At 43.4% G+C, this 16,756-nt stretch overlaps 1 protein-coding gene across 1 annotated transcript in view; it reads right to left on the bottom strand.

The window, feature by feature from the left end:
• The window catches only part of srrm3 (serine/arginine repetitive matrix 3), a 117,809-nt gene that overhangs the window by 30,754 nt on the left and 70,299 nt on the right, over nt 1-16,756 (bottom strand). Inside the window, exon 3 of the mRNA XM_013912051.1 lies at nt 12,392-12,692. Coding sequence (XP_013767505.1) covers nt 12,392-12,681 — 290 coding nt within the window. The 5' untranslated portion in view covers nt 12,682-12,692. The remainder of the gene's footprint in view (nt 1-12,391; nt 12,693-16,756) is intronic.

The raw sequence follows: 16,756 nt of genomic DNA, 5'->3' as shown, positions 1-16,756 counted from the left end.
CTGTGACAAACTAAGAAAACTCAGAGACTATGATAGTCACTGCAAAGACTGACCATGAAAACATGGAGGGTGAGAACACAGACGACGCGACACAGACTATATGAAACACAGAGACTAAATATACATGAGGGACGATCAGGGGAAGTGGCCACACATGGGAGCACAGCTGACACACATGAACCTAACGACAGGACAGGAGAAGTGAAACTGAATACACTGACAATGAATACAGACTTTCAAAGTAAAACAGGAAACATGGAGATTAGACATGACAAGAACTAAATATAACCACGCAGACATGACGCATGAACTGGGGAGACTTAGTACAGGGGGAGATGACATAAACAACTAAGGAACAAAACTAAACTGCAATCTAAAATTAACTAGGTGAACTAAGCTAGGTGCAAATGAATACAGAAGATACATGGAACTCAAATACTGGGTCGCTTGACCCCAGACCATGACAATACCGGTATTACCATGAACGGTATAATATGGCCCAGCCCTACGGCCAATTAGTGCTAAGTAACAGACTAATAAAATACTAGAATTTCAATCCTGAAATCTAAAGGACAACCTTCCTGCAGATGGTCTGTACCACACTGCAAGCCATAATAATTGTAAGATAATGCTCCAAAAGGCACCAGCAGCACAAAGATAATAGATTCAAAGATTCAAGATTCAAAGTGTTTATTGTAATGTGTACAGAAGAAATAGCATTTCTCTGTGCAATGAAATTCTTCCTTTGCTGTCCATACACAAATGCCAAGTTGGGTAGAGTTGAAGCAACAAGATAAATAAGGATAAAATAAGACAAGACATTATGATAAAAAAGATTAAAAAAAAAGCATAAAAATAATGAAAGATAAATAAATAATTACAAAAATAAGTAAGTAAAGACAAGTGAGGTATGTGCAAATTGCAATTGTGGTAGGTCAGCTGTTCAAGAGTCTGATACTGTAGCAGTGGGGAAGGAGTTGTTGAGCCGGGCCGTTCTGGATTTCACATGTCTAAATCTTCATCTCGAGGGCAGAAGTGTGAACAGTCCGTGTTGAGGGTATGTGGGGTCTTTGAGGATGGAGGCAGCTCAATAGAAATCAATAGATTAATTGATTTCAATTAGAATAAGTGAAGCCTACCAGTAATCAGTTTCAACCTCCTGTGATGGCACAGGAAATCAAACCAGCCACGTCCCTAACCAACCTTAGGAAGTCACTGTGGAGTGGAAATATGGACATTACTTTTATTTTATTGTATGAAAGGATGAGAGAGAGATGGTAGCACAGAAACTACGCCCAGTACAGAAACAATAGCATTATGCTGGCATCAGAGCTTTGGCTCTTTGCAATCATCTGCACAGGTGATCATATAGCTGTGGATGCCAAAATGAGCCTGAACTTCAACAGGTAACAGAAGCAGTGATGAGTAGTCAGGCTTCAAACCTTCATATATGTATCCTCATTAGGAAACTAAGACGACAATGTGCCTCAGGCCATTCCTAAGGTTTTTTCTCCAGTGAATAATTAAGTAACGTAGTGCATTAGTTTTAAGAAAAGTAATGGGTGATGTGTAATACAATATTTATTTTAGTAATGATGTCAAATCGAAAAGAGCCAGCTGAGGAGGTTCGGGCATCTGACAAGGATGCCTCCTGGGCGCCTCCTGGGTGAGGTGTTCTGGGCATGTTCCACTGGGAGGAGGCCCCGGGGCAGACCCAGGACACGCTGGAGTGATTATATCTCTCGGCTGGCCTGGGAACGCCTTGGTGTTCCCCCGGATAGGCTAGAGGAGGTGGCTAGGGAGAGGGAGGTCTGGGCTTCTCTGGTTAGGCTGCGGCCCCCGCGAACCGGCCCCGGATAAAGCGGAAAAAGATGGATCGATGGATGGATGGATGGATGGATGGATGATGCCAACATTGTTGGCCTACCTATCTTTGTATGCAACATATTGATATTTTATCATTCTTCTCATGTTTGTGTGCAAGAAAGCAAATAAGCGCATTTCAAAAACATAATACCATCCCTGCTGCAGGAGTTTACAAAAATCATAATTTGCACCAATGAAAGCTGTTAGATCAGTGTATTTAAAATCTAAAAATAAAATTTCAAAGGAGCTTTCGTAGAGTTTCAGCATGCCGATATATCAGAATTTTTTGTAAGTTTGAACACTGATATTGGCTGATACAATAAAGGGATGGTACAAACTGTGGTATGACTTACGACTTTCTGCAGTTGCATGCATTCATTAATCCACACAGAAATCACAGAATAAAATAGGTAATATTTTTTCTTTCTGTTTGAAGCTGAATGCAATCCAGTGGTATTTGTCACTGTTTATAGACTGTTAATGTATAACTGAAGACATAAGATAACAAAGCACAATATATAAATAAAACAGGGTAAAAAAAACCACCTAAAAGGTGTGAGCCGAAGTAAAAGGGTAGAGATAGCGCTTTAAGTTTGGCTTTAAAAGTTGTCATGGTCCTGGGCCATGTTGGCCCAGTGTTCTTAGTTTTCTTGTATGTTTGTATTTTGTTCCTTATTTAGGCCATGTTTTCTGAGTTGCCCTGTTGTGTTGTTCCCTAAGTGTTTTCCCTTCATGGCTTTTACCCCCTGTGTGCCCCTCTGTGTATCTGTGAGCCCTCATCTCCCCTCCTCGTTTCATTCCATGTTTCCCCAGCCCACTATGCCCGTGCTCTCTCTCTCCTCCTGTTTGCACCTGTGTACTTCCTGTTTTACTTTGACAGTCTCCCGTCAGTGTTGTTTACTCCTGCCATGTCTTGTTATGTTTATCTGTGTCAGCTGTGTTCCCATGTGTGGCCACTTCCCCTGATCATCCCTCTTGTGTATTTAGTCTCTGTGTTTCATGTAGTCTGTGTCGCGTCGTCTGTGTTCCCACCCTCCGTGTTTCCATGCCCGGTCTGTTGTATTCTAAATCATAGCCTTACCTTAGTTCATTCCCAGTTTAGGTTTCTGTTTAGTTATTGCTTTTGTGCTGCCCTTATTCTTGTTCGTTTCTCTTATGTTACCAGCCACAATAAAAGGCTCGCTTTTGTTTAAAGTTCACTCCCGAGTCACTTGTGTCTGCACCTGAGTCCTCCACGCACTCTCCACACGGTCTGTCACAGCGGACCGTGACAAAAAGTATTAACATTCTCTGCTGTCCTCAGGTCTTCCATTAGAATTTTTTTTAATTTTTTACAGTGGATGGATGGATGGATGGACCTCAGTAACAGAAATAGGTTCATCTTTGCCTCAAATGCATCTTGTGGCAGAACCATTTTCCCAAACTGGATTGTAAAAGGATTCAGTGGCTCATTTCAGCGTGGAAACAGCATTAATCAGATGAGTGTTTGCGTTCTCAGATTAAATATAGCTGCCAACGCCATGTATTCTGAGCCACTTGCTATCAGTGCCCTGATGGTGCGGAGAATGAGATTAGGAAAAGTGCGATGGAGAGCTGAAATAGCTGGAAGATGGCCCAGCAGAGAAGAAGCCATTCGGTGTGACAGCGCCATCAGGTCCTGCTGTACGGCAATCTGTCAACCCAGCAGCTGTCAACACAGCACAATGGAGGCCACAAAGATACAGTTTATATTCATGGCTTTCCATTCATGGCTCCGGATCCATCACCATACATTAGCCACTACGTGACAACTCTACAGTGGTCCCAGTGTTCTCCCAGCTGTCTGCTGCAGATCGAAGAAGAGTGTATAAGCGTGGTGGGGGGAGTGAATGTGTGCTAGCCCAAAAAGAGGCCACAGCCAAAGTAAGCCATTCTCCTTCATATTGTGCTGATCATATTGGTGATGGTGACTGATGCTACTCAGGTACCTTAGCTTAAGCAATAAAATAATAGTTTGAACTCATCAAGCTGAAGTGCTTAATGACATACAGTACTGTGCAAAAGTCTTGACCTACCTTACATTTCTGTATATTTTGCTACCAAGGAGCAGGTCTTTTTTTGAAATTGCCTTTGAGCCCATAAACAGGAAACAGAAAAAAGTCTGAGGATTGGACTGGATAACTTCTCACAACTGTACATACTATGTAACTCCATTTATTTTTGCATGTTTCAATAAATCGTTTTACCTATTTCCAAATTTTCTAGTAAAATATAAAGAAATGAAAAACCTGCAGACCCTCTGCTTCCCTCTCTGCCCCCCTCCCCCCACCCCACCTTCTCTTTCCTCCTGCTGAATTGCTCTATTCTGAAGCTCAGTGCAGCTTCACAGTATGAAGCACAGCAAAGGCAATGTTTGATCGGTCTAGCTTACAAACCAAAGTCTGAGAGTGTGTACACAGCAGTGGTGATGCTTTAACAAAGAGCCTGAGATTTTAGAAGTAGGGGCTTGCAGAATCTCAGACAGCACCTGAATCACACAGCACCTGAATCCCTCCTGGAAACTAGTGAGTGGTGGGCGCTTAAAGAAAGAAGTTAAAAACTCCTTTTTAAATTACCAGACTTCTGTGCTGCATTTCAAGAGACAGACAAAAATCTATTGTGAGCTCAGATCAATCAGTGTAAACAGCTACTTACTAGATATTACTAGATGTTTGTCAAAAGCTTTTAGACTGAAACAACACATTCCTTCTCTCTACACACAATTAGCCCTTCTTGCAGCTGTGAAGGTGTAGCTAATTTCTTCCTCACACACCATCTGTTCTGACACAGTGCTGAGCAATGGCTGGTCACTCCCAGCCAGGCTGAGCAACACGGAATTCAAATGACTGTTTAACTGAGCATGTCGCTTGTGTATTTTCATCTCTCTGCATATATGAATATGAGGTGAGACCATCCAGGAGCCAGTTAGCCAAGTTGATGCAAACGAAGGCCATCTAGTGAAGGCCCATTGCCTATGGCAGACCTTCCCAAAGTGTGGGAACTGCCCCCCTGCAGAGCCATTGCCGGGGGGTGGTGGTGGTATGAAAAGGAAAAAAAAAGGGGAAAAAAGCGCTTGGACACTGCTAGCATAATGGACAGGTTTTTGACGGGGCTCCCACAGAAACGCAAAGCAGGAGATGAAGCATCGCTGAATATGTTTCCAAACCAACTTCATTCTAAGCCAAAGACTAGAAAATATGGTGAAGCATATCTTCCCTTTGGCTTCACCTGCACAAGTGCCAAAGTAGGTCTCCCCTGCAGAATTGATTTTCCCTTCGTCGGGAGCACGGGCTGGGCTCTTCAAATCACGGACAAACAGTATCCCACATTCTTGATTTTTAGTTCACAAACACTTGTTATAATAACTAACTACTCCTGACATTTTGGAGATGTTAGCTCTTTATACTGTAAAATTAAAGTGGGATAAAAAATAATATCAGGCTGATCCTGCCACGATTTGTTCCCCCGGTTGTGAGAGTTGAATGTGAGAGTGAATGAATAGTGGCATTGTAAAGCGCTTTGGGTGCCTTGAAAAGCGCTATATAAATCCAATCCATTATTATTATTATTATTACTGTTAATCTGAATATCTGCCATTCTGCAATTCTTCTCATGTAAACAATAACGTGGCGCACAGCGTGACGTGAAAAAAGGCACATATCTTTGACGTTGACAAACTCTGTATTCCTTGTCCACACGTGCACGTAAAAAAGGAGTTTTAAAAAATCTCAGTTTTCTGTGATTCAAAACGGCATTAACATGTGGACGAAAGGTCCAAACCATAGAAACAGCTGCGTTTTCAAAAATACCCGTGGACATAGCATAAAAGAGTTAGTAGTTTATCTTCTTACTACCTGTAATTTATTGCAGATTACTTGTATTTACTTAATTGTTTACTAAATGTTTGAGGTGTGAAATAAACCGCAGTGGAGCAAAATATGGGTGTGTGTGGTTACAGGATGTGTTTGGGCGTGCATGTGTGTGTGTGTGTAAAACAAAGGGGGGCCTGGCAAAAAAAGTTTGGGAACCCCTGGCCTATGGCATGCAAACTTCCAGTGATTTGGGCGGAAACAGACAGGGGACATCGATCAGAGCGAGAGGCCTGCCCGCCACCCAGCAATAAAAAAATCACCACGATTAAAGATCTTGATTAGAGTGATTAAACAGCTCTGAGCACTTACAGATTTCACTCATTAACTCACGTTCCTGGAAAATGAATAGCTCTGGCCCCTAGACTGTCCTTATGTTGATAGTCATCGATTTGATGAGGAGTGCCTTTGCGTGAAGTGCCCGTGTTCTCATTCCTGACTGCTGGCAATGTCTCCGACTTTGTTATCTGAAGAGCTTTTCTCTACAAGTCGTCCCCAGGTGCTGGTATATGCCTATGAAACTTTTCAGCCATCAATTCTGATGCAAAGCTACAGAAAAAAAAGCGATGCCAGTGTAGTTAGTAAGATTGAATGGCTCTGGGAACATGGGAAACCAAACCTGAACACCCCCACATTTCTATTTCAGGGGTAGAATTAAAATGACCTACGGAGTGCCACAGTGAAATAGTTTAACTCTCAAGTGGAGAGAGGCTTTTCAATTGATGCTCTCTGCAGCCATAAATTTTCTGTTAGATAACAGATTTAACAAAAAACAAGAGAGAATGGGCAGCAAAGAACAAGTACACCTTTTTCCCACTTTATAAAGATGCCCTCTTCACCTCCTCCACAGTGTAAGCAGCTCAATGGCTGGAGCAGCACAACCCACCATTTCTGATTGCTCATCTTCTCCTTTCTACAACAACAGGTTTTGAAGTTGTTTTGTCTAGCACAGACCTTCTTTATTGCCTTGAGAGCCCCTCTTGTTACAATTTATAAAATGGGCCATTCACCCTGAGATGTTTTCCCATCCAGTGTTTTTTTTTTTTTGGTCTTCCAGGACACACACTTATCGTCTTGTGTCTTATGACGCAGGCTTTGGCTTGCAGGAAAAGCTCCATCAGAGCAGAGAGAGATAATTATTTGCTCTGGCCTCAAAGGCTCTGAGAGAAGCTCTCTTAATAAGATCTGGGCTGCTCACATCTCTTGCAATTAAAAAAGTGTCACTGTAGATGTTACATCACAATGGAAGCAGCCAAAACGCTCCAAGTTCGCTCTCAGCTAATATAAAGCTTCCTCTTCTTACTGTTCTGCCTTGGGTCACTTGTATGTCTGTATCAACATATAATACTCAAATTTAGCTGTGTTGTTCCTTGTGTTGTTTATGTTGGACCAGACCTCTCTACTTGACTTTAAAACAGATATTCATTTTTCAATACACAAGCGCATCTATTGTTTCTGCTTGGCGAAGCGGTAAGACATATTTCTTGCACCGGCATCTTGGTGCATGCACAAGCCTAGCACACACTTTCAACGTTATCTTGGTGTCTCTCAACATTCATATGTACTGACACATATATGGAGCTTGGAGCTCCTGTGTGGGTTTTTTGGGTGTGTGTGTGTGACCATGTAGTTTGAGTGAAGCCTGTGAAGAGAGCTCATTAAAGGCTCAGACACCACAGGAGTTCAAACCATGCATGATTATTATGCCTCGGTTAGCATGGAAAAACACCCCTGAAATAGAGTCTGGACCCTTGCATACAGAGCAGCCACTGTGATCAAAATCATTCAGCCAGGCGTATTATTATGTGGCACCTAGAGCTGATTAGAAGTAGACACTACGCATTAGTTTGACATATTCAGTACATCAATATTCTTTGATGGGAGACGGATGGGATGCTGATAGAGCTTAAGTTATGTTCTATCGCCTACAGGAGCTACTCTAACAGACCGTGCCTCTTGTGCTCTTCCAGACATATGTCACATATATGATATATGTAACCTCTAGCCCATCTCATATACATGAAAAGGCGATGCACCATGCAGTGATAGAGCACTCAATGTACCAATAAATGCGAGATGCTGCCAAGCCTTGGGTAGCTAAATGAATGCACTCGCTGAGCCTGTCTAATTGGCTCCCGGGGTGAGGCCATCACTCACGACAGACCATTTATCCTGGGTTTATCTTCGGAGAGGAGCTGGGGGGCTGTGCGGAAAGGGAGGAGGGGAGTGTCTTGCCATGTGCTGGCAAAGCTAGGGAAATGGGATGGGGGGCGCTGCCATCCAACCTTCCCCTGAGCCTAATCCTTCACCCCGTCCTCAGTCAAAACCAGGATTCGAGGGTGACGTGGCTTAAATCCACTACAAATGAAAACAGACTCCAGCCACCATCTTAATTGTGTCTAATGCCTGGCATTGCTCTGCCTCTCTATCCCTGTGTTTCATCCCCTGCTCTATCCCTTAATCCTGCACACACGCTCTCTCATTTAAAGAGGCACATTAGAAATTGGAGAGGCATGGGTAGCTGTGCTGAGCCAAGCTGCCAAATGGGATTCTCCTTTGATTATAGCTTAACAAGATGAGTTGAGTCCATCCAGGGCTTGCTTTAACACTCAGCTGAGTGGTCGCCATCCTTCATGTGCGACCGTGTGCCAGCCGAGGCCGTGCAGTCAGACGAGCACAGTGGAGCCCGTCAGTGCGAATGTCTTGTCTCCTTGCGTGCTGTCATCATTTGCCAAGCTGCTGCGTGCCACTACACCACTCCAGTAGACATTGTGGCTCTTTTCTCAAACTGGGACCTATTACATCTTCTCCAGGCCAGGAGATGAGTAGACCTTGACAGATGGCAAGTGTGTAACCCCCTCTGTCCATCCTCAGTAGCTGACCTTCAGCTTCATCAATCTGCTGTGGCTTTACTATTACCCTACAGACTAAATGAGACCTCGCAGGCTGACAAGAGCAGTCACGCTCAGGGAACGAGGGACGAGCACAAAAATGAGTGGCAGTACAATCCAGCTTCACCTTAAAAAAAACCAAAAAAAAACAACCCACCCAGTGCATTGATTTAATTCATGTAAATACTTAGCCAGATAAAAGATTCCTCACTCTAGCATTCAAATGTGCCTGCCACCTCTCATATCAACACTAAGCCCCCCCAAAAAAACAAAAAACAAAAAATCCCTCTCTAATTCGATTGCCTTTCATTCAATTGGATCACTCACCCCTAATACATCATGGATTAGTCAGCTTTCTGTAAATGACAAATGTGATGTGAGTAAAATGTCACGAGGTATCAGTGGGAAAGTGAGTTTTCTCTGCACTGACACAGGATCACAGAGCTCATCATTAATTATGGTCTCGCCTGGAGTTTGGCTGCGAGCTGTAGTTATTCAAGCAGCAGTGTGCATGTGTGTACAGTATGTGTGTGCGTGTGTGAGCAAACACGCCAGGGAGAAGCACTGAGATTGTTGATAAGGGCTGTCTGCCATCTCTACAGTTTCCATGGTTCTTCCTAACTTTTGCTGGATGCTAATGAAATGGATTCGGCTGGGCTGTCCTGCGTTCTGAGCTAACTATCCCTATGGCTGTAACACATTTAGCTGAGTAAAATTCAACTCAGTGGCAACATTGGGAAGCAGAAATGGGTGGGTGATTGAATTGCTACATCTCTATGGCTGTATCCCAATTCAGGGTCTGCAGCCTAAAAGTACGCAGCCTTAACGGCCCACAAGGGCCGCGTACTCAAAGACCGCTAAGGCCGGAAGTGCGAGGCTTGTAAAATGGGACGGTCTAGCCTCCGTCGCGCTGCCCAGGTTGCCTAGCAACGATGATACTAACAGCTGGAAACGTTTCATACAGCTTTGTTTGACAGAAATGAAGGAGAAAATCTTTTGTTCATTTGTTTGTTTGTTTCTACATGAGCTTTGATCATTCTCTGTAAGATTAAGGTCAGCTATTGGACGGCGTATATTTTAAAGTAAAGGCTTTAAAACCAAGTTAGTACAAACGTCACTAATGTCACATAACTTTGCCGACATGTGGCCAACAGTAATGTTTTAATGGTCTTTGTTATTAAACATTTGCACATAAATAAGTGACATAATATTCAGTACTTACTCAAAGTTTACTCTTCGGGCGCCCCTCATCCGCTGTTTTTTTCCGGCGAAATTATCCACACCCAGCGCCGCGCTATGCATTCTGGGATATGTTGGGCCACGAAGTCTACACCACCACATCCTTAAAATTCAGGGAAATGAAGGACACATTTGAGGCCGCATTTCGAGCAGCCCTTGGATTGGGACAACCTTCGTCGCGTCGCTGTGACATAATCGGCCTTAAAATGCGGCCCATAAGGCTGCAGACCCTGAATTGGGATGCAGCCTATATGCATGCATGATTACCTTCCCTAACTAACTCCCACTGTTGGCTTGGGAACAGTGTACAATCCCCTGGCACCCATGACAAGGCCCTTCAACACCTCCCTGTGTCTCCACAGGCACCCAACCAGAAATCAGGAGACCTTAAAGCAAATACACGATTCTTCGCTGGGCTGCTAATTGTTAATGCTGCCAATTATGTTAACTGGGGCACCCGGCCAATCAGGAAGCACCCAGGTCCTGCACCCTGAACCCTTCTTATGCCAAGAAACAGTTATCTTTAGCTCTATCTTTAGAGGTTTCAGAGCAACCTCTTACAAGAAGGACTGCAGTTTAATTCAGTGTCTCACAATAATGCCTGTTTTAAAAATGAGAATAAAAGAATAATATGATTCAATTGTGTCACGACAGAGCACTGTGACTGATAACATTTCCAAAGCATGCTGATAAAAGTATAAAAACACATTGTTATGCACCATTTCCTCACAAAAACACAGCTCCTTAAGTTTACTCCACTCTTCCAGAGAGAATAGTTTTTTTTTTCATCCTCCCAATATTATGATGAAAATGACTTCTGGCAGGTTACGGTGTCTGAATGTAATGTTCTGGTGCAGCTTGTGAACTCAGCACCCCTACAGGTACATACCTGTCAATGTCAGGCTCTGTGCTACACAAAAGCCTTTATTGCTTGCACTCCAACCAGCATCCCAATAACTGCATTGTGAAAAACAGATAAACAACTACCGTTTCTCTGAAAAAGGTAATGTCAGTTGACATCAAAACCCAAGAGCAACTCTTTTTTTTCCATCCGACTTGCCTACGCAAGCATTTCAGATTGGACTCTAGTTTGAATACACATGCATCACATGTGGGCTTCCTTACAAAGCCAAACACAACCTTTCGCTCAGCTGAATCAAGAGCAGTTCCACTTCTATTTGTGCGTTTAGCTCACAAAATTGTCTCCCATGATTTAGAAGACATAGCTCATATTGCCAACCTGCTGCCAGCATATCGAGTCAAATTACAGGACTTGGAAAAAAATAGCAGCCAAGAACAAGAGCAGCTAAGTACTGTTGCAGAAATAATAAAGAAATGCTTCAACACGAAGGGAGATCATTTAAAAAAAGAAAACTTGGATCAATATAGATTGCTGGATTCAAGGGGTAAGGCTTCAGCCACACAGGCCTAGAGACCTCTTGGCAATCTCTGCTCTTGGTCTTAAAAAATTAATTTGTTTTAAATTTCAGCCATTAGTAAGAAAATTGTCCAAGAAAAACATGTATTGAGCTGAAAATAAAATATCAACTACATTGTAGTATTCTCCCATCTAATAGCTCTATGATATTTTTTGGCCCCAGTCACAAAGACCTAGCAACCAGGTGGTGAGTGCATAGCAACCGTAACTAGGGAAAAATTATATTTATATTGGTTGGCAAGTGACTGCTGCCTTTCACAAATTAGTTTGCTCATAAGGAGATTGCCGCAGTTGCCTGCAGTTTGCATTAAAGATGGCAACGTTCCGACAAACGCTAACTGGCCAATGAGCACTAAGCTAACTGACCAATGAGCAGTAGTAAAACTTGAAAAAAGTGCAATGCAAGCTGGAAGTGAAAACAATTTTCCCTCAAAGTCAAAGTTGTGCCTTACCACTGAAACTGTAACTCTTCTGCGGGTAATATTTTAGTTTGACTTCAACAGATGGCTTCCTTGGGGAATTTTCTTACTAACGACTGAACCTTCTAACAAATAAGCCCAGTGCAAATCAATAGACCAAATATTAAACTTCTCTTTGATTAGGTTTAGATTGAGTTATTTCTTTATTAATGCAACTTTGTAAATGCTTAAGGCACTGTAAGCCTAGCAAATCAGCTCCCAGTCTAGTTTAATAAATCTAGTTGCCTCGACAACTCTGGTTTTATTCATGCTACACATGTGACTAACTATGAATGCAAGCACATTCTTACCCGTAACCTTATTTATTTAACCTTATTTCTATCTTCTGTTTTGTAATCTGTGTAATCTGTGCTGTCTAAAAATTACTTTAGTGTTAACCATGGCAACCTAAACTTACTCAGCTCTTCAAATAACTTAAAAAAGGTCTCCAAACAAATTAAATTATAAATAAAGGACTATAATAATATAACACTCAGGACTATCATTGTACCCTACATAATCATTCCCTCAGGGTCAATAATCAAGTTATTTTCGACCAACTTAGTACTGTTATCTTATCTGTTGTTTTTCTACTATTTGTTCTTTACTTACCCTTGCTCCTCCATCATCTCTTGGAGCTCCATACATTTGAGCTCCACCCTCCTCTTCCTCTCATGGTCCAGAATTTCTCTGTGGGGCTTCTTCACCAGGACAGGCTCTGCTTTGGGCTCCTCCTCCTCCTCCTTAACTGACTGCCCCTCTTCAGTTTTAGCTTGCAGCACTGTAGTTGCAGTTGGCCCTCCAGATCCTACAGCTGTTCCCGCTCCTGCTCCAGGGACAACCGGCTGGGCCAAACCGTTTGCACCATCTTTCGGAGACAGCACCCTTGTTGCATCATACATGATTACTGAATCTGTCGAGACAGAGATGAAGAGACCAAAGGTTAACGGAGAGAGGGGATGAGAGAAGCTGTCACTTGTGGGTCTCACTCACATTAATCATTTAATGTCAGATCTTTCCCTTGTTTTGGGAGGTTCTCACTCAGTGGGAGTAATCTTTATACATTTAGTAAAAAAAAATCCCCATCAAAGACCATTTTGTACCCATCTCTAAATGTTGTCAGTACATCACACTATCTGAACCAGCAGTAAGCCACAAACATTCTGAAACTGAAAGGTGAGCGCTTCATTTGATGTTAATATCTTTGGACAGGCTGCAGCATTTCTGCCTGAACTGAGCAGTACGCTTACACACACTCGCACCAATATACTGCACCCACGCACGTACACACACAATTTGGATCTTGGGTACATGTGGACATGCACAGCCAGAGACAGAACTGGAAGTAACTTCAGCTCTATGAGTCAACAACTAAGTAGTGCCTAAAGGCAGGTTAGGAGACAGAGTGCTTCCTCTTCTAAACTCTCGTATCTAGTGGAGCAAACTAAAGCTGTAAACTGTAAAGGTCATATAAAAACCATATGACGTGACAAGGAAAAAACAATGGGAGCAATAAGCATACTTAAAGACAGAAATGAGTGACAAAGGTTAGTGTGAGAAGAAACTCAATGCCCTGTTTGATTTTGACTTCCTTAATCTTCTCTCTTTCTGCCTCATTTACTCATGAAATGGTGAGAATGTCATTTTGTTAATAAAAAAGCATCTGGTGGAAGTGTTGTGTGGACTGGACTCTGATTAAGACAGACTGTTCTTTTAAGGCCAGTGCTGAGCGCACGGGAAGTGTGGAAGGGCTTATAGCGTGCCCGCGAACTTAAGCTCCTCTCCCTCTACAACTAATGACTTCATTTTTCAGTGCGGAGGCACAGAAGGCCGGCTGAGGCACTTCATCACTGCCACACATTGAGGACTCAAGACAGGTTGATACTGAAGCTGGATGGACAGACTCTCAGAGCTACAGTCACAAGCCATTCCCTTTTCTTTTATCTAATCACAGGGAGTGTGCGAACAAGCTAATGCTGTGCCGTCTCACGCTTTTGTGCATTTGAGCTGCTCCTGGTAGTCTTTGACTGGTTAATAGGGATGTGCTTGTGTTCTGGAGTGCCGTGTGCTGGTAAACAAGCCGTGGATGTGTGCGGCTCTCGGGTGACAGAACAGGTGGCAGGACAGCAGGAGGCATCATCTCTGAATCTATTATACAGTAAATCAGCGCTTGATATTCCATGACAGTAATCTCTCATCTACACACGCTCACCTGCAGAAGATGGTAAGGAGAAAAGCTCTCATCTTTAAAAAGGGTGTTTAAAATGACATTCAGGCAGACAGCAGCAACACACAACTGGTGAAAAGACAGGAATATGTGATATATGAATCACTCTGTGAATAACAAACAGTTCATTTAGATGTGAAATGAAATGTAGCTTAATGTGCGTGTATTTGTGTGCTTACAGAGAAATTTACATTCATGCATCCCACAGATTCAACAAAAGCACAAGCAAGAACTCACATGCACTTATGGAACATTAAATTTAAAGGACTTAATTATTAAATGACAAGAGAAAAATGAAGCAACCCGCATCTTAAGTAAAAAAATGTGCCATTTATGTTAATTTGCATAGCTCTTTGGCTACAAAGAGAGCAGGGTTGTGGGTTTGGAGATGCACTTAGGGGAGAACTATGGATAACGCCATACGTGCTGTAGACTGTGTAAAAAAGATAGACGCTGCCACTGTGAGGTCTTGATTTGAAGCCTTGAGCTGAAGAATCACTATTTTTGTGTTTTGAAAGCAGATGTTATAAAAAAGGTGGATCAGACTGAGAAATACAGGGGTTAGGGTTAGACCACACTAAAGTATACCCTGCTTTATTGTGACCACAAATTACAAATCATATCCCATCATATGATATTTAACAGGACTTGAATCTAGTAGTTGGGATCATAACCTAAGCGGTACGATTATTTTCTTGTAGGACTGGAGTTCTTTTTCCTCCCAGAGAATCCACACCCTGTGGATCATTAAAATTCCCCATCAGCTTCTCTTCTCTCTCATATACAGTCTGTGGCTTATTCTGGAAGTCCTGTCTTGGCCTACAAGAGATCCACGAGCCCTCCCCATAAATGTCACAACATGCACACATCCCAACATTAAAGGCAGGCTCATTCACAGCAAGGTTAAATGAAATGATAACATCTGAAAATCAGAGCAAAAGGACCCTCCCATTCCAAATTAAATTCTTCACCAGATGTAGAGCCTGGCCCACATCTGTCGTTACGTTAAACTGGAGCCTCCTCATTATATTAATGCATCATTCCTTTTTTCGCGGGGAGATGGGATGGGCAGAGAATCTGTTTTCTTTCAAGTTAAAACAACTAAATTATTTAATTGTGTGATAAAAAGAAAAAGTCAGAGCAGAAAGGGAGACTTGTCATTGAGCCGATAAGGCGCACAGCTAATTGTGTGCGAGTCCTCTGCAGGGACTGAAGGTTATCTCTAGCTGCTGTATTAATGCTGGCACTGACCTCTTCTGCTATTATTGCAAAGGCGTATAAGACTGTCACATCCCGACAAACACTGTCTGTAATTAGTCATGTGCTAAGTGAAGTTGTTTAGCCGCAAGCACAAAGCGCCGCCATCAATTATTTCAAATCCCAAACAGATTAACACACACTTGGACGTTCAATACTCTGCTCCAGAGCCTGTGACTCGTGCCATTTCTTTAGAAAGAGAAGAAAGAAGGCTGCACTGCTGTGTCCTTAACCTCTGTCAGTGGTTTTCCTGTGCTGTCTGCTTGATTGGACCTTGCCGCTGGGGAGGCCTCTGCTGTGTCTATACTGCAGCCTGTCTTCTGCTAACATTATGCAACATGTCATTCTCCAGTCGTATCACTTGTAAACATCGGTGCCAAGGTTGCACATCTAATCTTGGACACTTTTAAACCCGACCCTTCCTTGCCGCCAGAGATTCTACGCGGCGCGGAGAACAACAAAGGACGGGCCGCTCATCCGAGGCGCAGAACAAAGAAGCGCCGAGGGAAACGCGCTGGCATTAGGAATAGACTGAGACAGCAGGCACATCGCGCACCACTGCCCAGCATCCTACTGGCCAATGTACAATCCATGGAGGACAAGCTCGATGACCTAAGAGCAAGGGTCACCTTCCAACGTGACATGAGGGACTGCAACATTCTGTGCTTCACGGAGACATGGCTGACCCCCACCGTGCCGGACCAGGCCGTAACTCCGTCGGATTCATTCTTTGTGCTCCGCACGGACAGAACGGCAGAGTCAAACAAAACCAAAGGTGGAGGAATGTGTTTCATGATAAACAGAAAGTGGTGTGATGCCAGGAGCATTTCTACTCTTTCCAGCGGCTGCTCGCCACATCTGGAGTTCCTGAGCATTAAGTGCCGCCCTTTCTATCTGCCCCGTGAGTTCACCTCAGTCATCGCCACGGTGGTCTACATCCCACCCCAAGCGGACACAGGTATGGCTTTGTCCGAATTACATGATGTGCTGAGCTCACTTCAAAACAAGGACCCGGGCGGAGCCCTCATTGTAGCAGGAGACTTTAATAAAGCGAACCTCAGACAAGTCATGCCAAACTTTTACCAGCATGTCTCGTGTCCAACGAGAGGGGATCGTATTTTGGATCACTGCTACACGCCATACAAGCAGGGCTACAAAGCTGTCTCACACCCGGCTTTTGGGAAGTCTGACCACAACGCCATCTTCCTCATTCCCCAGTATAAACAAAGCATACGGCGGGAAGACGTGACCACGAGGGAGGTAAAACGGTGGACTGCCCAATCAGAAGCTACGCTACAGGACGCACTCAACGACGGCGACTGGGACATGTTCAGAGCATGCGCAGTCGACATCATCAAGTTTACGGAAGTAGCAGTACATCGCGGAGCATGACGTCCGAGCGGCATTAAGGAGTTTCAACTCCTCACTGCAGGCATGTCATGTGCCTGCCTGCTTCAAGTCCTCTACCATAATCCCTGTCCCCAAGAAACCTA

Source organism: Pundamilia nyererei, unplaced genomic scaffold (genome assembly GCF_000239375.1).
Source record: "Pundamilia nyererei isolate P.nyererei 1_Seehausen unplaced genomic scaffold, PunNye1.0 scaffold00080, whole genome shotgun sequence".
Lineage (NCBI taxonomy): Eukaryota > Metazoa > Chordata > Actinopteri > Cichliformes > Cichlidae > Pundamilia > Pundamilia nyererei.
This window is presented reverse-complemented; position numbering and strand designations above follow the sequence as displayed.